The 25,504-nt window shown below is 51.7% G+C and overlaps 1 protein-coding gene across 1 annotated transcript in view; it reads right to left on the minus strand.

Annotated features, from left to right (window-relative positions):
- GPD2 (glycerol-3-phosphate dehydrogenase 2) overlaps window positions 1–25,504 on the minus strand; it is a 52,014-nt gene that overhangs the window by 7,324 nt on the left and 19,186 nt on the right. Inside the window, exons 5-13 of the mRNA XM_068195055.1 lie at window positions 24,206–24,303; window positions 23,157–23,320; window positions 10,177–10,329; window positions 8,362–8,506; window positions 4,180–4,373; window positions 2,301–2,435; window positions 1,897–2,072; window positions 1,298–1,429; window positions 173–331 (exon numbers count right to left, since the gene is read on the minus strand). Coding sequence (XP_068051156.1) covers window positions 173–331; window positions 1,298–1,429; window positions 1,897–2,072; window positions 2,301–2,435; window positions 4,180–4,373; window positions 8,362–8,506; window positions 10,177–10,329; window positions 23,157–23,320; window positions 24,206–24,303 — 1,356 coding nt within the window. The remainder of the gene's footprint in view (window positions 1–172; window positions 332–1,297; window positions 1,430–1,896; window positions 2,073–2,300; window positions 2,436–4,179; window positions 4,374–8,361; window positions 8,507–10,176; window positions 10,330–23,156; window positions 23,321–24,205; window positions 24,304–25,504) is intronic.

The raw sequence follows: 25,504 nt of genomic DNA on the forward strand, positions 1-25,504 counted from the left end.
TGATCCCAACCCATTTCACAGATAAAGTCTTTAGAATGAAATGCACCGAGTGACTCATTCTGCTGGGAATAAAACATCACTTGTAGTTCTCTATTCACCCAGCTGGGATCCTTAACACAGGAAACTCCTCAAGCAAAACGCAGCAGCTCCAGCTGGAGAGGGCCCTTTGTACCTTCTTCTTCTGCTCGCACCAGTTGAGCTCCTTGGCCATGATGTCCACGATGCGGGGCAGGGCCTCATCGGCAGCCTGCACGTTGAGGAAGGCCAGGCGGGTGCGCCGGGAGATGATGTCCACGGCGGTGCGCGCGTACTCCTTCACCCCGTACACCACCTGGAGGGGCAAGGGGACACAGGGCTGGCACCCCACACCCCAGAGCACAGCTGGGAGAGCTCCCTTCTCCTTGGGACGCTTTACAGAACCCGCCCGGGATCGAGTGCTTGTGCGTGAACTCAGAAACAGGCGCTATATAAATACTGATTTGTGTCCATTTCTCCCGGGGTTCTGAGGTCAGGGTGACCCCGAGATCGAAAGGAGTCTTTGCTTCCCTAGCCCGACACAGCCGAAGAAGGAGCCTGGAATGCGTCCCATTGCTTTTTCAAGGTTGTTTATTTCTTCTTATCTATAAACATTCTTTCTCTGACCTGCCGAGCTCTGGCTAGCAAGGAGGCCATGGCCATCTGCCTGAGCCTCAGGTGGCTCCCACCTTATATACTCAAAATTACATGTGTGTCTTTACAATTTATTTCCAATTACTATCACCTATGTTAGACTGTGAATCTCTACCTTAAACCAAGAGAAAAGTGACACCATCGCACCAAGACATGGAGGACAAGAAGAAGGAGAAGGAAGGCTAGGACATGCCCAAATTCCTCCATCTTGTACCCCCTTGAACCCCATTCCAAAAATCCCAAAATTCTACTTTTCCACCCTATGTTAGTTCAAACATCACACTACTAAAACCCTTATGGCTTGTAATTCCTCATACAAAGTTGGCAGCTTTTCCCATGGGCTACAATTGAAGCCATAGGTATTTTTGACTTCATGCCAGGGTCTCTGAGCCCCCTGCCAGGCTCTGGAGCCAGCCAGGGCAGCCAGAGGGATGTCCTGGACTCTGACAGAATTGTGCATAAATATATTAATATGTGTATATATCGATACACAAAGTGTGCTCTGGGCACAGGCACAGAAAATATCTTGGCCTCCACAAAGGACAGGGCTCAAGGAGATGTTTCAGAGCCACCGACCTGCTTGTCCCAAGAACACAATCAAGGAAGGTGACATGGTTTTCCCACATACCTCAGCTTCAATGTAAGGAAATTCAGATACCAGTCGTTTCCCAACAATAGGCCACCTCTTCCCTGTCACCTGGGCTATTTTGGCCACCTCAAAAGCCTTGTCCCCGTAGGTGGAAGCCAGGTGCTGAGCCACCTGTGGAGAGGAAAACAAATCCAGCATGCTTTGAAAGCACATGAAAGACACATTTTCCTTGACCATTCCTTCATCCCCAATAACAAACAGGCTGCCAAGGGTGTTGGAGTGTGACAGTGTGCGAGGAAGCTCTGTGCTGTTGGGAGGCTGGACCAGCACTGGCCCACCGTGTCTGTGCCACCAGGCCTGACAGCCCAGCTCTCCTGCCACACGGTGGTCACGCTGCTGCACAGCTTGGGGGGCTCCAGGGACCACAGACCCTAGCAAGTCAGAGTGTTTTTAGCAGGAAACAGTCAAGATACAGAGGAAGAAAAAAGGAGAAGATGATGAACAATTACTAACTTTATTTCTGTTAGAACTATCTCTGCCCCAGCTCTGATGGGGCTCACCAGACCTTTGCCCAAGTTATGCTGGTGTTTGATTGAGGGGAAGACTAAACCCCTCCAAGGCAGGAAGCCAGGACTCACCTCACTTTCCAGTCCGTAGTCCTGGACCAGTCTGATGTAGAGCGTGGGGCTCCAGTCCTGAGCCCCTTCCAGCTGCAGCCCCATGGTTCTGCAGGAGCCTGCCTGCAGGTTGTGCTCGCGCACGGCCGCGTCGATGGTGTCCCGTGCCATGGCGCGGTAGGTTGTCCACTTCCCACCTGGGGGAACAGTGCTCGCCTCGTTATTTGGGGAAAGCAGCAGGAATACAAGCTCTTACACCCTACAGACATATCTGTGTATTCCATATATCACATGACTGGGGCCAGGCTTGCCACTGACAGAGCAGCTTGGTTACAGGAGCAGAAGAATTCCCACAAAACAAGATTTTTGCATGGAATGCCCTGGGGAAGCCCAGCAGAGCTGGAGTTTGAAGGAACCCCCAGTACCTGCAATGGTGATGAGGCCGCTGTCGCTGATGGTCACGACGTGGTTCCGGGATAAGGACTGGGTGTCCTTGGAGTCGGGGTTGGTGACCAGGGGCCGGATGCCACTCCAGGCTGCCAGCACATCTCCTCTTCTCACTGTGCAGAGCCACACTGAGGCACGGCCAGCCCGAGCCCAGGGGTGCCCAGTTCCCACTGGGCACTCCACACCCTGCTTGGCCCTGAACACCCCCAGAGCTGGGGAGAGCCCCCAGAGCCAGGGGATAAGCTGGGCTATGGAATCCCAGAACCACTGATGTTGGAAGAGCCCTCCCAGGCCATCGAGTCCAACTGGTACCAATGCCCGCCTTGTCCCCAGCCCAGAGCACTGAGTGCCACATCCAGGTGTTCCCCGGACAGCTCCAGGGATGGGGACTCCAAACCTCCCTGGGCAGCTCCAGCCTGATCCCCCCTTTCCACGAAAATTCTTCCCAATGAACCTGAGCAGTCCTTACATTACATTTAGTAAACCAAAATAAAGTTTGTTACATGAGTGTAACATTTCCTTTCAGATCTTCCAAGCTTTTCCTCTAGATGGAAGGCTATCATTCCAAGATTTCCTCTTGACAAGCCATCTTTATCCACAGCCTTCACCCTAAGTGCAGTTACCAATTTGCTTTATACTGAAGTCTTTGGAACATGCTTTTAATACAACTTTCAAATGACCGATAATTGAAAAATCACTAAAAGGGTGTAAGAAACGTCCCCCAAAGAACATGGAATAGATTTCCGAAATCAATGTGCTCTGCCAGCGTGTTCAACCTGCCAAAATGAAGTGTTAATCACAGACACAAGACCCTGTATTAGGTTTATAAACTAATGAAACTACAGAAAGCAGCACGCGTGACGCTGTAATTAAGCAGCTGGAAGGTGTCCAAGCCTGTGGAAGCTGATAACCCCGGCACTGGCTCTGGCAGCGGAGGCAGGGCTGTCGAGGGGTGATATGGGCAGCGACGTTGTTATTTCAGCTCCAGCCATCTATAAACAGTAATTGCACAGGAAAACCAGCACAGGCCCAGCTGGGCTGAGCCAGAGGGACTGAACGCTTCCAAATGTGCTGCTGGAAAATAGGTGGGAAACCAGGGAATGGCCTGGCTTGGGACAGACCTTACAGCTCATCCCATCCCAGCCCTGCCACGGCAGGAACACCTCCCACTGTCCCAGGCTGCTCCAGCCCCACTGTCCAGCCTGGCCTTGGGCACTGCCAGGGATCCAGGGGCAGCCACAGCTTCTCTGGCACCCTGTGCAAGGGCCTGCCCACCCTCACAGTCAGGAATTTCTTCCCAATATCCCATCTAATCTCTGTACTATTCACATTCCCATCTCCCTCCCTGGTCTCCTCTGGTTCCAACACCAACTGCTGCTCCAGGAGCTTCCCTGGACACGTTCAGAACTTCATACAACATGCAGATATCAATTATCCACTTCAGGAAACAAGGAATCATTCATTTCCCATCTCCAGACAGCAGGTTTTCCTAAACCTAAGTATGTTACAATGCTCCTGCCTGAGAGCTTTTGAGACTTATTTGGATGCTGCAGCAGAAACGCAGCAGTACAAACGCTTTCACAGAATAATTTAAATAAACCAAACCCCCACTGTGGAGGAAAGATGGCTGCCCAGGGCAGTGGTGGAGTCACCCAAAACCCGGTGGATGTGGCAGCTGGGGAGATGGTCAGTGGTGCCTGGAGGGGCTGGAGCAGCATCACTGCACAGCTCATGCTGACACCTCAGCACAGCGGTGTCGACAGCCAGATCCCAAGAACCACAGCTTCAGGCAGCAGCACATTCTCCCCCAGGCTGGAATGCCCCCAGCCCTTCCCAGGAAGGGTTCCCCGCGGTTACCTTCCACGTCGGGGCCCAGGTAGTTGCGCACTTCGCTCAGGATGAAGTTGATGTCCTCCTCCGTGGGGATGGGGTGGGAGGTGACATCCGTGGGGCTGTCCGTGGTCCCTGCGATCGTCATCTTCTCCCAGGGCAGGAAGAAGATCACTCTGCCATCGCTGGTGGCCGGGTCCAGCAGCCCCATGTTGTCAGGGCTGAAAGAGAGGAGGGGCCTGGCTCAGACCAGAACAGGGCGTGGCACCTGGGGGGCTGTCCCTGCACCCCCAGTGCCCAGGCAAGGACTGGGACACAACACCTGTTCTCAGGTAAAGGGCTCAATAAATCAACAAATAATGGATTGCGCGTGTGGCCAAGACACAGCTTTAAAGAGATGTCCCAGAAGTTTGGGGAAACAAGGCCCGTGGATGTTTTTATGCCATAAAATCACAGTGATGCCTCCAATCTGCCTCCACAGTAAAGGTGGAGCAGGAGGGGAGAGGGGTGATGACTGAGAGGAAAAGGAGAACAAAGAAGAGAAATGAAGACATGTAAGGAATATCCTTGCAGTGACACTAAGCCTGAGTTTGTCACCACCTGCCACTTCAGCGGGAAGGAACACCCACAGACTCCCGAGGGATTTGGACCAAGGACCGTGCTCGGAGTACTTCCAGCTCTGTGGCCCTGAATGGGGAACTGTGCTTTGAGGAAAAAAGGCAAAAGGGACACTCGGTGGATGCTGCTACTCAGGCATTTTTCATTACTTCTGCCAGTGCTACAACAGAATGATTCGGTACAAAGAAGAAAAACTGTAGTGCTTTGGATAGATTTTAATTCATGTATCAGGTTTTTCTGGTGTAATGTAAGAAAGATATCCACAGTATAAATCCACCACCTCCTCAATGCTTATTAAAAAGCTCTGCTTGTATTTCAGAAAACAAAAGGCTTTTATAAACACTTCAAAGGAAACAGCTTTTATGGAGGAAAACATTGAACTGCCCCTTTTGTCGATCATTTTTTACTTCAAGGACTGATGCTGACTTTAATTTAAGGTGCTGCAACTCCATTTACAAACATGTGCAGACAGATCAGGGCTCTTCAGGTTGTGCCCCTGCTCCTGAGATACAGGGAGGGCAGGAGATGCAGGTTTAGGTGGCAGTTATGGACTTCAGTGAGGAATTATTCAATGGACTCAAATCCTAAGGCAGGCGAAGACCTGCTTGGGTGGGATTTACCTATTCAAGCTGAATATTGCATTTTTAGGAAGTCTGAAGTGATTACTGAAGGAAGTTGGCAATATCTGGCAAGGCTGGGAGAGAGGCTGAGAATTTCATAGCTAGCATGTATATTAGACCCATTTTAGCTGATATTTATAGACAGCTTAGGCATACGGTGGCAGAGGTACAATCTAATAGGGGAAGTCAACACAGGTTTGGGAAAGGTAAATCACCTCAGACAAATGATTACTTTTTAAAATGAAAAAGCTGTTGATTTAGAGACAGAGGAAATCAGAGGTTTAATATACAGTATCAGAATTCAGAAACTTTATAGACATTTTCTTCAAAGTATGAATTTTTTTTATGTGATTTCATAAAAACTGTTAAAAACAAGGAAGAGAAACAAGCAAAGGCTTCCAACTAAGTTTCCCCACAGCACCTCTGAACTGAAGTGTTTTAGATTGCACAGCAAGTGCTGAGAAAGGCTGGAACAGTTTTTCATATGCCAATTTTTTACTGAATCACTGATACCAGCTATCCTGGGAAGCTCTCTCTCCATGCCCTTTGCCATGCCTGTTCCAGCTTATTTAAATAACTAAAGAACCACCCAAACAAATGCAAAATAAGGTGGTTTGCATCAGAAAGAAGCATCTTAACACCCAAATACTGGCCTTCCTGAGGCTCAGGAGTCATGCTGCTGAGGAATACCTCAGAAACAACACGGTTTTATGAGGCAGGAATTCCTACGATTCCACCATGGATGGGAGCAGGAGGTAAGAGCCATGTAGCCATGGTGAGATTTCTCTTTCAAGATGGATAAAATGGGCAAATTGAGGATTGGGAGCTCCAACATGAAGCATAAAGCAATGCCTTTAGAGAGAAATGTAGAGGCAAAAGGTCTGGGAGATCCATGGAAGGTCTTGGATCCATGGAAGATCTCCAGCTGAAGAAGCATTTGACCAAAGCACCACAAATGCAGTTAAAGAACCATAAAAAGTGACTTTCCGTAGAGAAGAAGTGAGGTGCAACAGGCAGATTTACCTGGAATGTGGAATGCAGAGCAGAGAGGAAAATTCCAGAAACACAGAAACATGTGAAATTGGTCAGAAGGGAGAGAAAAAAAAGCCTTGCCTTCACAGACACATTCCAGGCAGGAAGCCTAATTAATGAGGGGGGGAATTCTGGGACTAATAATGAAGGACATCAGTGAGTAAGAAACCCATGGGGAGTGAATGCATTAGGTTAACATTAGTTTTACAAAATCTTGACTATATTTATAACTAAAACCCTCTAGATGTTTAAAAAAAATCATTTGTGTGACTGTAGGCCAAAATCCTGTACCACATTCACAGGGCACACGTGGACACGGTGAAATGCCAGCCTTCCTGTGCTGAGCAGTGTTCCTTGGCACCACGAGAAGGGAGGCCTGATACAACCAAGATTAAATCCCACGAGTGTTTTCTATTTAGCAGACAGCTCCCTGCTTTCAGCTATCCCACTCCAAGGAAATTCAGTGCAGTGTTATCTTATCAGCTGTGCTGTGGAGGCAGTGTGTGGGCAGATACTATTTTCCAAGGAAAGTAATGCCCACATGCTGGCATACACCGGGGAACATGGAGAACAAGAATTCTCCACATTTCCAATTAAAATTATTGGGTTATTAGAGACCAAATAAATCAGAGCTCTCAAGCATATCCAGCCATCTTCTACTTTAAATTTACTAAGCGAGCCCAGGTTCTAAGGTTTTCCATGTTTTTGTGTAGGGCCATACAGCTAATCACACACATCCTTCTCCCGGCATATGAGGAAACTGGGATTACAGCCCATTTCTCCACATTTTTAGTACTTTAAAGCAGCTATCAGGTCATTTTACCATTTTTCATGGAGAAAGATACAAAAAAAAAAAAAAACAACAGAAGAGAATGCAGGGGTGATTTTACACCAGGCCAAAAATGCCTCAATTTTACAGTGTGTGGTGGTGTCCTGTTGGGACAGCTCTGGCAGAAACACCCCCTGGTGCACTGGAAGGCTGAATTCCCATTCTGAGCGGGGCTGTGGAAGGCATTACTGCAAGGGCACTGTATCAACACAACTGGGCTAAGTCCATAAAGGGGAATTTCCATTAGGATGCTAATGACTTCAGGAACCAAAGGTAATATTTGAGCTCCGACTGACAAGGCTGGCTCGGGAGAAGGGGATTTGGCTTTGCACAGCAAACAGGGAGAGGAGCAGGGGACTGCAGGGAGCAGAGTGCCACGGGAACCTCTCCTGGAACACAGAGAGTGTGTCCTGTCCACCAAAACCCCCACGGGTGGGAGGGTGGGCTTGGGGCCACAGCAAATGTGGTTGTGCTACTCTGAGCTACTGCCATTGCCTGTGACAGTAATTATTATTACTGATTACCCTGCCCATCCTCTCACTTATTCTGTGCTTTGCACTCCTGTTTTCTCTGAGCAGAGCCACATCCCGGCAGAGTCACTGCACAGGGAATTTCATGTGTGAAGGCAGGCAGTGGAACAGGATGATCTTTAAAGTCCCTTCCAACCCAGACCACGCTGCGATTCCATGATTTAACAGGACAAGAGATTCTGTAGGAAGGTGCAACCTCTCTGGAAGGTTTTACACGCTCCTTGTTTCCCTGAGGGGGTGACCAAGCAGCAGCACACTCAGCTCAAAGGCATCATTGAAACAGGTGCTTTCACACCTGGGCATGTGCTGCCTAAACACCTTCTGCTTCAGCAGGAGTCCTGCCTTGGGGAGCTCTAACTAAAAACTACACGGCTTCAGTCTGTTCTGAATAGATGAAATTGTTCTCCTCACCGGCACAGCGCCAGGATCCTCTTTAAAAAACACAAACAAAAATCAGACTCAAACTGTGCGCTCCGAGCCGCCGCAGAGCCAGCGGGGCGCCTCTCCCAGCTGGTTCACTCAGCAGCAGCAGCAGAGATTACAAACGGTGTCACGCGGGCAGCAGGCTCCCCTGCCTCACCTGTAATAGCCAGGCATCACGATATGCACGCCTGCACTGGGCTGACAGATGTTGGGCACCTCCTGATCATCCATTTTGCGGACTGAGTCTGTGAAAGGTCCCGTGGCATTGATAACACACTTGGCTCTGACATCGAACTCCTTCCCTGTGAAAGAGAACAGTATCCATCACAGCCACCATTTGTTTCCTGCTCACTGATGCTCTTTGTTATTCATCTCCCTATGAACTCAACCTACTGTAAAGTGTACCCTGCTTGTCTGAACACAACAGCTGGGATGGGTTCTAACAATCAACTAAGTGTTCACCCAACACCAGATCTGAGAGAAAATGTTTTAGAGTGGAATTCCAGCTTATCTGTAAGGGCAGACAGAGGCGGGGTGGAAGTTGCTCAGCTGAAATCTGCCTCTCAAGAAGAGAGATTTCAGTCTCAGCCCGCAGACTCGGCAAATGGGATTACTACTGTACAGCACGGAGCCTTTACAATGTCATCTTTGCTTGACAGAAGGGCTGGGATGCAAAGCTCAGTCTGGCCTGCCAAAACACTGGGGTTTGAGTGAGAAATGTGACAGAAGTGGAAGCTGAGTGACACTAATGGCACGGCCCAGAAAGATGGCTCCTGAGCTGGTTCAGGGCTGCTTGCAGACGGCAGGGGCTCCGCTCCTCCCTCCTGTGCTATCCCAGGGTGTCACTGTCCCCTGCAGAGCACCCCACAGACCCCAGACTGACCTGTGAGCACATCCCTGCAGTGGGATCCGGCACACCCCACTCACCTGTGAGCACATCCCTGAAGGACACACCCCACTCACCTGTGAACACGTCCCTGCAGCGCACCCCGCAGACCCCACACACAGCACAAACCCCATACACACCCCACACTCCCCAGACTGACCTGTGAGCACATCCCTGCAGTGGGATCCTGCACACCCCACTCACCTGTGAGCACATCCCTGAAGGACACACCCCACTCACCTGTGAACACGTCCCTGCAGCGCACCCCGCACACACAGCACAAACCCCATACACACCCCACACTCCCCAGACTGACCTGTGAGCACATCCTTGCAGCGCACCCCGCAGACCCCACACACACCATACAGACCCAGACCCCATACAGAACCAAACCCCGCGCTCACGCATGAGCACGTCCCTGCAGCGCACCCCGCAGACCTCACACACCCCACACAGACCCCAGACCCCACACACACACCCCATACACTCCACACAGACCCCGTACACCCCACACACACACCCCACACACACCCCTCACACACAGACCCGGTCCCGCACTGACCCGTGAGCACGTCCCTGCAGCGCACCCCGCAGACCCCACACAGACCCCATACACCCCACACACACCCCACACACACACCCCACAGACCCCTCGCACACGCCCCGGTCCCGCACTGACCCGTGAGCACGTCCCTGCAGCGCACCCCACAGACCCCACACAGACCCCATACACCCCCCACACACCCCATACACCCCACACAGACCCCATACACCCCCCACACACCCCATACACCCCACACACACCCCACAGACCCCTCGCACACGCCCCGGTCCCGCACTGACCCGTGAGCACGTCCCTGCAGCGCACCCCGCAGACCCCACACACACCCCATACACCCCACACACACCCCACACACACACCCCACAGACCCCTCGCACACGCCCCGGTCCCGCACTGACCCGTGAGCACGTCCCTGCAGCGCACCCCACAGACCTCACACAGACCCCATACACCCCCCACACACCCCATACACCCCACACACACCCCCCACAGACCCCTCGCACACGCCCCGGTCCCGCACTGACCCGTGAGCACGTCCCTGCAGCGCACCCCGCAGACGCGGCCCGTGCCCGGGCCCTTGAGCAGGTGCCGCACCTCGGTGTAGTTGGCGGTGGCCGCGCCGTAGCGGGCGGCGGTCAGGGCGATGGCCAGGTTCATGCGCGCGTCGTTGTGCTGTCCTGCGGGGAGGGAAGGACAGCCGTCAGCGCAGCCCGGCAGCGTGTCAGCACGGATCCGTCCGTGTCACCGCCGTCCCTGGGCCGCTCCCGGCCGCTCGCTGCCGGGCTCTGCCGCAGGGCCGGGCCGGGCCGGGCCGGGCCGTGCGGGCACCGCCGCGCCCAGCGCGCCTGCCTGCCCCACAGAGCTCTGCCTGCCCCACAGAGCTCTGCCTGCCCTACACCTGCCCCATGGGGCTCTGCCTGCCCCACGCCTGCCCCACAGAGCTCTGCCTGCCCCACACCTGCCCCACAGAGCTCTGCCTGCCCCACAGAGAGCTCTGCCTGCCCCATGCCTGCCCTACAGAGCTCTGCCTGCCCTACACCTGCCCCACAGAGCTCTGCCTGCCGTACACCTGCCCCATGGGGCTCTGCCTGCCCCACGCCTGCCCCACAGAGCTCTGCCTGCCCTACACCTGCCCCATGGGGCTCTGCCTGCCCCAAGCCTGCCCTACAGAGCTCTGCCTGCCCTACACCTGCCCCACAGAGCTCTGCCTGCCCTACAGAGAGCTCTGCCTGCCCCACGCCTGCCCTACAGAGCTCTGCCTGCCCTACACCTGCCCCACACAGCTCTGCCTGCCCTACACCTGCCCCATGGGGCTCTGCCTGCCCCACACCTGCCCTACAGAGCTCTGTCTGCCCCATGGGGCTCTGCCTGTCTCATGCCCGCCCCACAGAGCTCTGTCTGCCCCATGGGGCTCTGCCTGCCCCACGCCTGCCCTACAGAGCTCTGCCTGCCGTACACCTGCCCCATGGGGCTCTGCCCGCCCCACAGAGCTCTGCCTGCCCCATGGGGCTCTGCCTGCCCCACACCTGCCCTACAGGAGCTCTGCCTGCCCCACGGGCTCTGCCTGCCCCACACACATGGAGCCCCTCGCTGAGGGTCTGCACTGCTGCACTGAGCAGCACACAAACCATCCGTCCCTTCCCTTTATCCTCCTGCCCTCACTCGGAACCCGTATCCCAGATTTTGACAGTACAACTGGTATTAGCCAACAAGTCTGATTACCGAGTGAACACTGCACTCAACATCCAAAACATCCTTTTAGAGACTCTGCCAAATTTAACCGGGTGGGTTTTTTTGTATATTCCTTTGAACTTCCCAACATACAACATAAAAGCACCCAAAAAAGAGAAATAAGTGGACAAGAATTAATGAAGGATTCTTAACACATATCATTAAAGATTTATTACTGAAATTCCCTCGTTAAAGAAAACCAAGAGAGAGGTGGAGGGACTGTGAGGGGAGGATGATTAATTACTCTGAAATACTGGCTTCACCTGAGACTTTTCCTATTTATTATTGCACTGAAGTTGGAGGCTTGGATGCTGGCTGGAAAGAATTACTATACATTGAAGGGGCCAGGCTCTGTGTGTCCTGAATAATTAATTTCCAAGCAGGCTAAACTTCCTGAGGTTCACTTCCCCACCTGTTTGGACCACTCCTATCACAGACCATACTGATAAAGTGATAAATCTGTAATAGATACTGTAGGTGATTTATGTTGCCAGCATTCCCAGCATTTAGTATAAATGGTTTATGTAAAGTTTGGTCCTTCGGATTCTGCCTGCACAGATCTCCGGCCCCCGTGCAAATCATCTGTTCCCAGCTAAAAGGGCAAAGTTATAAAGATGGGATCAATGGCCTTGCGAGCACCGCCTCCCCTCCCCAAACCCCTCATTCTGACCCAGCCCAGGCTGTGCACTGCCATCCGTCTTCAGCTATGAGAAAAAAAGTTACACAAAGTGTACAGGAACGGCAGCATGATAAAGCACCGATGAAGAAACAAACAGTAACTCCAATTCCACTCAGCAAACAATGCCCGGAATCAGCCGCAACAACGGAAGAACAGCAAAACAACTGCGAGAGACGTCAGGAAAAGTTGGGGATGCTCCATCACACGAGCTGCACGAGAGGGAACAACCATCGGTCAGAGCTGGCAGGCAAAGCTTTCAGTAAATGCAGGGGCCCTGCTGCTGCTGCCGTGGCAGGGAGGGATAAATGACCTTATGTGGTTCACCTCAAAGCTGCCCACTTTCAGGCAGGGTTGAGAGAAGGTACAGCTCGTGTGCAGAGGGAGCACTGGGTGAAAAAGGGACAAAGGACAGCGGCAAGCTGTGGTACAGCAGCTGCTTCCACATAACAACAGGGATTCCAGAGGAACCCGGTGCTCAAGGAATGCTGGATGTGGCACTCAGCGCTCTGGGCCGGTTGATGAGGTGAGGTCACAGCTTGGACTCGATGCTCTTGGAGGGCTTTTCCAACATAAGTGCTTCCGTGATTCTGTAATGCAGGAAATGCTCTCCTAGCCTGAAGCCAGGGGCTCTCAGGAGCTCGTTGCTCTGGAGACATCCCCCTTTACTGGGGCTGGACTGGGGCCAGCCTGACCCATGGCACTGCAGGACTCAGCTGTCCCAGGCCACGCAGCAGCACTCCTCAGAGAGGTCCCCAAAACCCAAACCCTGCCGTGCCATCGGCACATGCGGATTTGTTCCCTCCTTGCAGCAGGACCCTGGGGCTGGGGGGATCAGACCCCCCCAGTCTGCTCCTGCCAGCAGTGCCCCAGGGGGCACCGACACAAACCCCACTGCCTGCGGTGCCCTGGTGTGGGGATTCATCACATTCAGCACGACCCCACCTCAGCCAATATTAGCTCTGGGCTATGGAGCCCTGACTGTTTAAATTTGGCGAGTTTGCCTCTTCCCAGATTTGTCACTTATTTGTCCAGAGCAAAAGCAATCCGGAGAAGCCAATCAGCAGAATAAATAATGTGGAAATGGGTAGCTTCTATAAAACCAAACTTCCAAGTAACAATTGTTTAGCAAGCCCCAAATCCAAAGGCTGCTCAGCGTTTTGTTGAGCCTCCCAATGCTCCTAAAGTCAGAGTGAGCTCAGGACACTCAGGACACTCTCAGCACATGCCAGGATTTGGACCACTGTGCTCAAAACAACATTTTCCTCCTTTCTCTGAACCTCTCATCCATTTTCCCCTCATCATTATTCTGACGCAAGAACCCCCGTGCTATTACTCACTCCTCAGCTGTCCAAAAGCAACTGGAATGCATTTGCAGGCAGAGGACTGGGAAATAACCAGTTCCTGATTAACTACATGGCTAGAAAAACACACTGGCTTCAGATTGATGTGACCTACAGTGTGGAGTCCTTGAGTATTTCATGGCATAAACAGCAGAGATCTGAAGAGGTCTGGATTTGAAAGGAGTAAAGAGTGACTTCCTACCTTGGGAATTTATCATCTGTGGAGAACAACAGTGCAACAGTTTAGGAGAGATGGGGTCACAGGATAGTGGTTCTATACTCAGGAACAGCTGGGGTTTGCCTTTTTTTTCTTTTTTTTTTTTTTTTGAGGCTGCCAACTGGCATGTGTATATTCTCCCTAGAGAATGGCATTAAAATCCTGCACTTGAACAGAGTGCAGAATATCCTGGACTGGGAGGGACACACAGGGATCACCCAGTCCAGCTCCCTGCCCTGCACAGACACCCCAACAATCCCCCCCTGTCCCTGGCAGTGCTGTCCAAACACTCCTGGAGCTCTGGCAGCCTTGGGGCTGTGCCCATTCCCTGGGGAGCCTGGGCAGTGCCCAGCACCCTTCACCCAAAGGGGAAGCACCTTTTCCTGGTCTCCAGCCTAAAGCCCTCCTGACACAGCCCCAGCCCTTCCCTCAGGTCCTGTCCCTGCTCACAGAGAGCAGAGATGGGAGCTGCCCCTCGGGAGGGAGCTCCAGACCACAGTGATGATCTTTAACACTCTGGAGGGAAAAGGGAAGCATAAGCAAAGCCAAGATTTTGCATCTCAACCTTTCTGACCTCGCAATCAACTGCCAATTCTCCCCAGACACAGATCCTCCCAACACTAGAGAAAAGCACCCCCAAGCTTTAGCTCCTCCAGCCCAGACGTGTAAAGCTCTCGACATGAGCACCTTTGCCCCTTCCCAGGGTGCCTGCTCAGTGATTCCACTCCGAGAAACCTGAGGGGTGTGATCACAGGCAAGGGAGCCCCAGCTCCCAGGGCGGCTCTGGATTACCTACCACAGCCATCCTTGTCCTGCACAGCAGCCACTGGGACTCCAAAGCCAAACAGAACAATGATCCCACCTTGCTACCACAGGTGACCCCTTGGTGATGCTTTGGGGTTCTCCAAATACTTCAGCCAAAAAGTTATTTTCTAACAACAGAGTGGCTAAGCCAAATTAATTTGGCATCCTTCTCCACAGGTGAGTATGCCCCTGAAGATCCCCTAAATCTCCTTAGTGTAGGCAACACAGTGAAAAGGTAACTGTGGCATTCCCCAAGAAGAGATGCTCACCAGTGCCCTGCCTGGAGAGGACTCTGCTGCTCCAGGGCTGGGTTTGAGCACTTGCTCCTTGCATGATGCCAGCTGCCACCTGCTGCACCCAACAGAAGGCAGCCACAGCTCAGCACACTGGGACAAGCCTCCCTGAGCCAACTGATGGAACATGCTGAGCTCTCCTGCAGCTCCTTGTGTAGTGCCTCTGGAAAATAGCGAGGAAAACTGAAAGAACCATCCCTCCCGTATTTGTTGTTTTCACCTGCTGTAATACGGTGACAATGAAGAGATACTTTCATTTTTACTAAGGGCAGTCAACCCAGCTTATCCCAAAACACTGGCCTAAGTGCTTTCACCAAATTAACACTGAATCCTCCAAGAAACCCCTCAATCCTGGAAGCCACGCTATTGAGGATATTTGGTGTGCAAAGACAGTTAGAGTAAGTCTATCCCACACCATGTTAAGCCCATCAGTGATGCCATTTGGTTTATAATTCCTTATTTTTGTGCAATTTGGGAGAATTCTATTTTCACTCCTTAGCAGCAAATGCTGTATTTCTTCACATCCGAACAGACAATGTTTCCGTTGGCACTCACAGAATCCTCCCCCAGCATGCACACAGTGTACACTCAATTTTATTTTTATCAGAGCTGAGCCCCAGCCAGCAGGGAGTGATAACAAAGCCCACAGACCGGAGAGATTTGTTTGGGACTGGTTCAGGAGCCTTGTGTGAAAACCAGAGCGTTAATGAGGCACTCTGGCAGTTCTGGTATGTTCTGTCCTGTGTCACTCTGACAACTACCCCGTCACACCAATTCACAGAATCACAGAGCCCCAGACAGGCTTGAGATGAGAGGGACCTTAGAGCTCACCTGCCTACAGGTGTATTCCTTACTGCAGCCCCGCAGCAGGTGACTGCAGGCACACAATACTGCAACACAGGCAACCAAATCCTTTCCTGTTCAAGGTTTTCTCACTGTGTACACACAAACCTCACCCCAACCTCGCCACACTGAAGGCTGGTGAGCGATGACACAGTTGTACATGTGCATTAGGTATATACAACTACACTGCACTAAGTCACCAAGGCTGTCTGCTCCTATAATTTTAAGGAAGTGCTTAATTGCACGAGCAGTTTTATTACAAGCATTAAGCAGGAGCCCAGGAGCTGTTGTGCATATGGAAAGGGTTAGATCCCAGCTAGGCACAATGAATCAGCTGGAGTGACTCAGAATCCTTCCAGACTTCTCTGAGCAGAGCTCAGCGAGTTCTCCTCCCCAGACAAGCAGAGTAAGCTCAGGGGGAATGTCCCCTTTGACTCACGAGTCACAAGTCAGAACAATGCCCTCAGACCCGAACTCTCCAGCTCTTTGAATCACAAGAAACCAAAGTGGAATTTGCTGCAAACTCCCAGACTTTCTAGGCTATACAGCACTCATGTCCTTGCTCCTGTCCTGCTCCAGGGGGACACGTTCTGACTTGCTCCATGGGTTTCATTCCCCCCAGCAGCACAGTGACAGCACCCCTGACTGTGCCTGGAGCCCCTGCAGGGCACACAGAGCCCAGCCCTGCTGTGCCCTGGGCCACCCGTGCTGCTGGAGTAAGGCCCAAGCAGGTGGGAAGGATGATGGACAAGTGAATAAGCACTGGGAATAACCACAGCCCGCATTTCAGCTCTTTAACACCCGCCAGAAGGTGTGAGCTTCCACGGCAGGGAAAGCCTTCTCACTGGTAAACTGATCCCAACAGATTCAAACGCAGATTTGACGCATCCAGTTGAAATAATCCAGTAGCAGTCACCTGAATTTCTGACCTCCTCCATTTAGCACCAGCTCAGATCACAAGAACTAAACCTCCCTATTCTTGGAATCACACAATGGTTAGGGTTGGAAGGGAGTATAAAGCTCATCCCATTCCACCCCCGCAGCAGGGACCATTTCCACTATCCAAGCCAACCGGGCTTGGGCACTTCCTGGGGCAGCCACAGCTTCTCTGGGCACCTGTGCCAGGGCCTCCCCATCCTCACAGGGAAGGATTTCACCCTGATCTCCCACCTACCCCTGCCCTCTGCCCGTTTAAAGCCAATGCCTCTGTTCTACTACGATTTGGTCCAAATTCTGTAATTATAAACAAAGCAATATCACAAGCAAGAGGCAGAAAACCCATAAAATATTTTTACAGAAGAAATCCCAGTATCCTTCAAATATCTGCCTGATGGAGTCTGCTGCCAAGTTAACAGCACAGGAGCTAAAACTCCTACTGAAACTAAGATCCCAGAAAGCAAAAATAAGCCACAATATCCACCACATCCAGTGACAGACAAAATTTGGAATTCTGGCGCTGTGTGACTGCTTTATAATTATGTTGTTTCCCACTTCTTTTGTATCAGCCTTCAACTTGTCACTACACTGCGACTGCCGTGTCAGTGGCAGGAAAAGCACCATGTTAAAATGAAACTAAACATTGTCACTGTCAGTTTGTGGAAACGGCGCTAAAATGTCACCGTGAGCGCCCGTCACGGCGGGGCCAGGCAGGGACCTGGTGATGTCACCACAGCTCTCGTGTCCCCACTGCCACCAACGGCTCCCAGGGGGAAGATCCCGTCAGGGTGAGCTCCCAAAGGGGCAAGCCCGTGCTGGTTTTCACCTCCCAACGGAGCAGTGATGGCTGTATCAGCCACCGTGGGCTGAGCTTGGCCAGCTGCCACTGTGCCATGCAGGAGAGCCCACCTGGGAGCCACACCTGGCAGAGGCAGGGTCCCTGGAGGGACAGAGTGCCCTGCCACAGCGGGGAGAGCAGCACTGCTCCCACAGACCACAGAACCCACAGCAGCAGGGCTGGAAGAGACCTTCCCGACCACCCAGCACCACCACAATCTCCCCATAACCATGTCCCGAGTGGCACATCCGGATGGCTCCTGAACGCTGCCGGGGATGGTGACTCCACCACCACCTCCACAGACAACTGATCCCAGTGCCTGACCACTGCTCCAGCGAGAAGCTGTTTCTAACATTATTCTGATGCTCCCCTGTGCAGCGTGAGGCCGGTTCCTCTGCTCCTGTCCCTTGTTCCCTGGGAGCAGCGAGGTGTGCGGGGATCCCATCACCCACTTCCCCTCCCAAGGATCCGTCCCGCAGGGAGCAGCACCCCTGGCACCCCGCGACCCACTGCAGCTCCCACAAACAGCCCCTGGCTCACAGCAAAGCTCCATCCCTTCCCCTGAAAGGCACCACACCCCGGGGACCACGCAGATGTTTGTGCCACGATGAACAAGTACCGTCGTCTCGTTCAGGAATCATCTTAAATGTTTTTGGTAACATGATCTGAAGAATTATTCCCCATTCACTTCTTAAGGGACACAAACCCCATCCTTTGCTTATACAAGCATTAGAAAAAGAAAAGAGAGAGGCCCTGAATTCACCGGAATATTCATCATTTCCAACCTTAAACCCAGAGCGTACAAACAGACGAATCCGGCAAGTCAGAAAGCAAAGCCAATTTAATCTGTGGCTCCCCTGAGGTAAATGTAGTTCACAGTCCTGCCCCCACCCCAACCTCAGCCATAATCCCTGCTTCCTGGAGGTAAGAAAGCACTGGAGTGAGGAAAATTCTGCAGCAGGATATAATGATCCAAAATGACAGGGACAATAATGACAATGAATTTCATGTCTCCCAGTCATGAGCCGGGGATGCTTGACTGGGCTGACTCACACGATTAAATTGTTACAGGTACAGCAGGAGATGCAGTTATCGTCCGGTGCTTTGGGAAGGTGCCTGGGGCAGCGGGCAGGCAGCGCCATGCACCGCCCTGCTGTCGGGAGCAAAGGGCTCCTCCTGCAGCCACACGGCTGCCCCTCGACAGAGGCAAAACTGGGTTAAAGAGGCAGCTGGTGCAGGCCACTGATTTTATCCCTTCTGAAAATGATAAAAGAGCCCTGACGGGGAAAGCGTGGCAGGACCGGAGCAGCGAGGCACGGCGTGTGCCAGAGGGAGCTGGGCAGCCCCGGGAGATGGGCAGCACGGGGAGATGGGCAGCACGGGGAAATGGGCAGCCCCGGGAGATGGGCAGCACGGGGAGATGGACAGCGCGGGGAGATGGGCAGCACGGGGAGATGGGCAGCACGGGGAAATGGGCAGCCCCGGGAGATGGACAGCACGGGGAGATGGGCAGCACGGGGAGATGGGCAGCACGGGGAGATGGGCAGCCCCGGGAGATGGGCAGCACGGGGAGATGGACAGCACGGGGAGATGGGCAGCACGGGAGATGGGCAGCACGGGGAGATGGGCAGCCCTGGGAGATGGGCAGCACGGGGAGATGGGCAACACGGGGAGATGGGCAGCACCGGGAGATGGGCAGCCCCGGGAGATGGGCAGCACGGGGAGATGGGCAGCCCCGGGAGATGGGCAGCACGGGGAGATGGGCAGCACGAGGAGATGGGCAGCACGGGGAGATGGGCAGCCCCGGGAGATGGGCAGCACGGAGAGATGGGCAGCACGGAGAGATGGGCAGCACGGAGAGATGGGCAGCCCGGGGAGATGGGCAGCCCCGGGAGATGGGCAGCACGGGGAGATGGGCAGCACGGGGAGATGGGCAGCACGGGGAGATGGGCAGCACGGGGAATTGGTCCTGCCTGTCACTGCCAGCTCCAGCTCCAGCTGCAGAATGCTCCAGAGCCCTGTCCTGGGCTGGTGCTGCCTGTCCCTGCCAGTTGCAGAATGCTCCAGAGCCCTGTCCTGGGCTGGTGCTGCCTGTCCCTGCCAGCTCCAGTTGCAGAATGCTCCAGAGCCCTGTCCTGGGCTCTCTGCACCTGCAGCCCGGACAGCACGTCCCTTCCAGCCCCACAACCTGCAGGATTGCAGGGGCAGCTCTGAGATGCAGAAGGCCCTGGCACACATCAGGGCATGGACATACACCGAGTGTTTCCCAGCCACACCATGGTCAGCGTGCCTGCGAGGCTTCCCTCACCCACCCAGCCTCAGGCTGGAAACACGAGCAGCTGTGTATTTAAATTCACCTATGGAAAGTCTGTCCAGCGACAAACTGTCAGAGGTTTTATACCCAGGCAAGGAAAACAGCCACAGAGTTGTCTGTAATACCCCTATTACAGCTCAACATCTCCAAATATCCATTTGTCAAACATGAATTATAAAGCTATAACATTTCATAATTCAGGACACACTCAAATCCTAGGAAAAATAGCTACAAGAGCCCAAATAAAAAAAAGCATTTTTCCATTTTTGACAGCTTAATGAATGCCCTACTCTTTTGCATTGATTTTTGTGTGTGTGTCTGTGTGCGCACGTGTGCCTGGGAAGGATTTCTCAGGGGGTTTGCTGTAAACAGGGAAAGCGAAATCCTCTGCCAAGGCTTTTTCTACTTTTAAATAACCTCCATATTAAAATATTTCACCCCCAAAACTACCGAGAATGCAAAAAGCAAAAAACCAACTGCTTACATCCCAGTAAACATAGTGGAGATCTGTAGAACAAGACATTAAACAATCCAATATCTCAATGAGGCAAGAGAGTCCTGGACACAGCATATGTTAATTTCTTCTTTCAGGAAATAACAGCAAATTCGAAAGCACGGTCAGCAGAGCCCTAGAATCTTAAATTCAGGATTGATTCCAGAACACAGATTTTCCTCACACACCTAAGAGCTCACCTTGCAAGGCAAAATATGTTAAAAAAGCCTGCAAGCACCTAGAGACAGAAAAATAATGTATCATAAAGAGAACCGTGCCACTTGGAATTGCTGAACACTTTACATTGACACACTCTGGCCAGCTGGATCCCTGCTTTAATGGTTTTCCTAGTTCTTATCATAATGAACTCCATATAATTTAAATGGAGATTAATTCTTCCATTTAAAGTGCTTTGGAACAATCCTGCCCGAGATCCTGAGCGCAGCCCAGCCTCTCCCTGTGCCTCCTCTCCAGCTCTCCCGCAGCCCCTAAGTGGATCTGACAGATTCCTGCTCAGATAGCAGCCGCCTTCTCCCCCCAAAATGTTGCCTTTTTGCTATTCAGGAGTATCCTAATACCAACAAATGCTAAATGCAGTCTGACATGTCCCCCTAAGAAACAAACTTGTAAGTTGTGGCTTCAAAGCAAACCTTGAATAAATAGGACACGTTGTGTACACCCCGGCTAACATCCAACATATGCTCTGGCTTCCCGATGCTCAGGCAGAGCAAGAATAGCCTCTGGACAAGGCTGTGATTTGCTCTTGCTGGTACTTGCAACGTTTATGATGTACCATTTCTTTGTGCCTGTATAAACAATTTAAGGGATGTAATGAAGACGACCCCGGCGCGGTTGGGAACGCAGCGTCCCCATGAATTATGGATGGCTGGAGGTGCCAGCGGCCCCACCAGGGGCCACACAAAGACAGGCACCCCTGGGCAGGGGCTGCAGCACACAAGAATCAGCCTAGACACGGAATGCTTGCAGCTCTTCCCCTTGGTGGTGGTGGGGGGGATCGACAGCTGTCATCATTAACAGCTCTGTTTTCAACAATTACAGGGACAAAGAATAAAGGAAAGTGAGGAAATAGGATAAAACTGCATTTGACTGCACTTACAGTTAAGACACTCCATCCATAAAAGGCCAATTTATTGATTCATTCTTTGGGGGAGAGAGAAGGAATGGACAGAGAAGAGAAAGATGTCACCTACTTTAAGACTTGTATTTCACCTTGCCATTATTTAACACTATTTTATAACTAATCCTTCTGAAAGGACTAAAACAAGTTTAATTTCATCACCCCCTCCTCTACTTTCAGTTCCATTCCCTTTCCCTTTGTGCTCCATCCCTCTGGATGCAGGGTGTGACAGTACATCATTAAAATTCAAGCACAATAATTTACAAGACCTAAAGGGAGCTTGCTGAAATGTTGTGACTTGAAGCCCATTTCCCGAGGCCAGAGCACAGGTTAATTGATCGGGACAAAGCAGTTCATGTGCCCCAGCCCCACGGGAGCCCAGCTGGCCCACGGGCCACCCCACAGCAGAGTGACACAGACAGCAGCGAGCTGAATGTGGCCTGTTCCCAGCTGAATTAACACTCCAGCTGGACAGCCTCATTCTGCACTAGGTACAGCCTCAGAACACTCAGATGTGTACTATCCACTCACAGACTTCATCCCATCTTGTTCTTCAGGGAAACTGAGGTTTGGTGGAGCTTGGAGAGCTTTCTAAATTTTAATTCAGAACAGCATTTCTCTACATTCTGCCTAAAACCAAGGATAACTAAGCTGTATCTTATAAAGAAAGCAAAATAAAGCAAGACAGATTTTTCCCCTTTTCTTTCTATTTTACTCTTCCTTTCTAATACTGAGTGTGGGTTTGTTTCCCTCTGTTGGGATGGCACAAAACCTCCAGAGACATCTCTCAGTCACTCAGAGCGCTGCCCGTGTTTGCCATCAAAGCCCACCTGGCACCTCGATGCTGAATCTTTAGATTTACAGTACTGTTTAAAACAATTATTCATGTAAGAAACATGAAGACCAATTTTAAGGCTATCCTGAAAGATGTATCTTTGGAATGCTGGAGTAGTAAATAGCCATGATACAGCCAAATTATTTATTTAATCAGAAAAAACTTCACTAGATTATAAATAGATTTCAAGCTATAGTGCTCTTATGAGAAGTGTAATTACAGTTAAGAGAACCACTTCGTTCTTCTGGCAGGCTCCTGGGATCCCTTAAAACAAGCTAAGGAATAGCTCAGGATACGGAAAAAATAAATCTGAATTCCCTCTCTGTGTGCTGTGTTTGGCAGGTCCTGGTACTGGGTACAAAAACCGCCACATAATCCCACAACAAATTTTGCTACATTTGTAAATTATGCTCTCATTTCCTGCAGACCTTAAAAATAAGATAAAATGCAGCTTCTATCAGTAGTAAAATCAAGTAAACACCAGGTCCATCGTTTAAATCCAACCCTCCTCCCAAACGAGAATCTGCACATACATATTCCCACACATATATATGAAGTTTTAATTGATTTCCACGCTGCTGGGCTCTGTCTGAGACACCTCCAATAAACAACACAAGCTTCAGCCAGAAGCCTCATAAACCCCACTGGAGTCCAGCCTGTTTCCAGAGCTCTTCCCAGTCCAGAACCCCTTTGATGAGCTGATCAATTGCTCTAAATGCAGCTCTACAAAGGGAAAAGAATGCCCCTTATAATCCACCTTGCACCAGAAGACCTTTCTGCTGCCCAAAGGTCAGAAACCACATCTCCACCAGAACACTTTCACACTGCTCTACATCCCCTAGCCAAGAAAAGCCATTGCATTTTCTCCTACATCCAGTAAGCTGCTGTCCTCAAGATGTAACTTGTCTCCCAAACTAGCAATTAAGAGGCAAGTTGAATCCTTCAAGCTGTAGAGAGCCAGTGCACAATCCCCAGGCTCCCACCTGTGTTTTAAGCCCAAAACCAAAGCCCATGAGCACAGCACAGGCAGAGAGGCCACGCACCATCGTAGTAGACAATGGCTCCCACCAGCTTGTCCCTGCGCAGCATGGGGAACAGCTCCAGGGCCCGGGCCTTGGTCAGCACATAGCTGCTCTTCAGGCACTGGCTGCCTGCCACCAGGTCATACAGCTTGATCCCAATCCAGTAGTAGGGCAACTGCCACCACCTGAGGGGAAAACAGCAAAAAAAATACCAGTGAAGCATTTAGGAGTGCGTGCACACTCTGTTCTTGCAATACAGAACACAGACTGTTCTTACAGCACTTCTACCTTGTACAGCATTACAAGCTCATGGAAACAAGACAATGTAAATACTCCAGACTTAGGTGCTGTTTGCCACTGCTTTCAACTGAGCTACTCCCTGCAGGGAGTCAAGCACATTGAATGATTTATTTGCTCCAAAATCAGGATCTAAACGGGGCTGTTGTGCCTCTGTGTGAGATACTGTGTGTGCAAGCTGAGAGGATTCCCCCAAGGCACGGTCTGTGTTTCCTGCACAAACAGGGCCACAATAAATGCAGGAAGCCACTGACCTACACAAGCTGCAGCTCTTACAAGCCCCTCACACTAAGACAGGAATAATAAAAACAGGAATGGTCTTAATAAAATTAAGTTCCTTTAGCAAAACCTCCCTGATCTAAGTAGCCTGTTCCAGGGGGTAATTGCTCTTACAGACTGAAAACCCAACCCAAAGCACTGAGTGTCTTCCTCACAGGAGGAGGAAGCTGTTCTGTGCACACCCAACTGCCCTGTGCTCACAGGGACTGAACAGCACCGTGCTGGGGACACTGGGGGGACAAGAGTGCCCTGAAAGAATAGCAAATACATCGTGGCAATGAGAGCCCTTTGCAGCTGTCCCTGTTGGGATGCTGGAAGGCACTGACAAGCTGCACCCCAGGATGTGCCCCCCAAAGCAGCAATTGCTGGCTGGGCACAGGAGACCGTTGTGCTTCTGCAGCCCAGCAACTTCCCCAGCTCTAAGAAACCCTTCCCAGGCCAGGGTTGGCTTGTGAGAAGCCAAGGTAAAGGAGAGAAGGCACAGCAGAGCTTACTTGTAGATGGGAAGCATGATGGGCAGCGGGGCCGAGAGGTGGGGCGCGCTCTGCAGCAGGTGTGCACGCTCCTCCAGAGCCTCCTTCACCATCCTGTACTGCAAAACACCAGCCAAACACCAGCCACAGTCAGTGCCACAGCACCCACCTCCTCCAGCCCTCCCTCACCATCCTGTACTGCCAAACACCAGCCACAGTCAGTGCCACAGCACCCACCTCCTCCAGAGCCTCCTTCACCATCCTGTACTGCCAAACACCAGCCACAGTCAGTGCCCCAGCACCCACCTCCTCCAGCCCTCCCTCACCATCCTGTACTGCCAAACACCAGCCACAGTCAGTGCCATAGCACCCACCTCCTCCAGCCCTCCCTCACCATCCTGTACTGCCAAACACCAGCCACAGTCAGTGCCATAGCACCCACCTTCTCCAGCCCTCCCTCACCATCCTGTACTGCCAAACACCAGCCACAGTCAGTGCCACAGCACCCACCTCCTCCAGAGCCTCCTTCACCATCCTGTACTGCCAAACACCAGCCACAGTCAGTGCCCCAGCACCCACCTCCTCCAGCCCTCCCTCACCATCCTGTACTGCCAAACACCAGCCACAGTCAGTGCCCCAGCACCCACCTCCTCCTGCTTCCCCATCCTGTACTGCCAAACACGAGGTGAGTGCCACAGCACCCACCCTTGGCACCAGGGCAAATGCTCAATAACAGACTTTATCCAAGTATCAACACCTCCCACCACTGTCACTAGGCTTTCACGCTGCGATCTGCTGAGAAACCCAAAGGATAAGGGAAAGGATCCCCAATAAAATAAAGTTTTGGTAGTTTAATCTTGGCATCTTGGCAGCACAACTGCATAATTTTTCATTTGAACACAAAGCTCAAGAAGCCACATTGCCCTAATGAGGGGCAGGAGGCACTTCAGGAGGGCTAGGGACACGTCCCACAGCACAGCTCCATGCCAATTCCCACAGCTCAACCCCATCTGAACTCCAAGCTGCAAGTGCAGGAGGGCTCTTCTCCAAACCAATCAATGTCCATCAACGTGGGGGTGTTCTTTGGCAGGAAAGGGGGGTTTCTCTGTGTGAATAATTGCAGGATTTGGGTATTTCCCCCTGAAAAGTCACCATTCCTGCAGCAGCATTTCAACCACTAAACATACTTTGAGAGGCTCCAATGGAAAGACGGTGTGATTCCTCAAAACAGGAATATGAGGCTTCCACCCACACAAGAATGCACAAAAGCATTTATAAACTATCACTCATTTACCATATTTTCTTTCCCCATGCCAAAAT

Source organism: Anomalospiza imberbis, chromosome 7, assembly GCF_031753505.1.
Source record: "Anomalospiza imberbis isolate Cuckoo-Finch-1a 21T00152 chromosome 7, ASM3175350v1, whole genome shotgun sequence".
In the NCBI taxonomy this organism is placed as follows: domain Eukaryota; kingdom Metazoa; phylum Chordata; class Aves; order Passeriformes; family Viduidae; genus Anomalospiza; species Anomalospiza imberbis.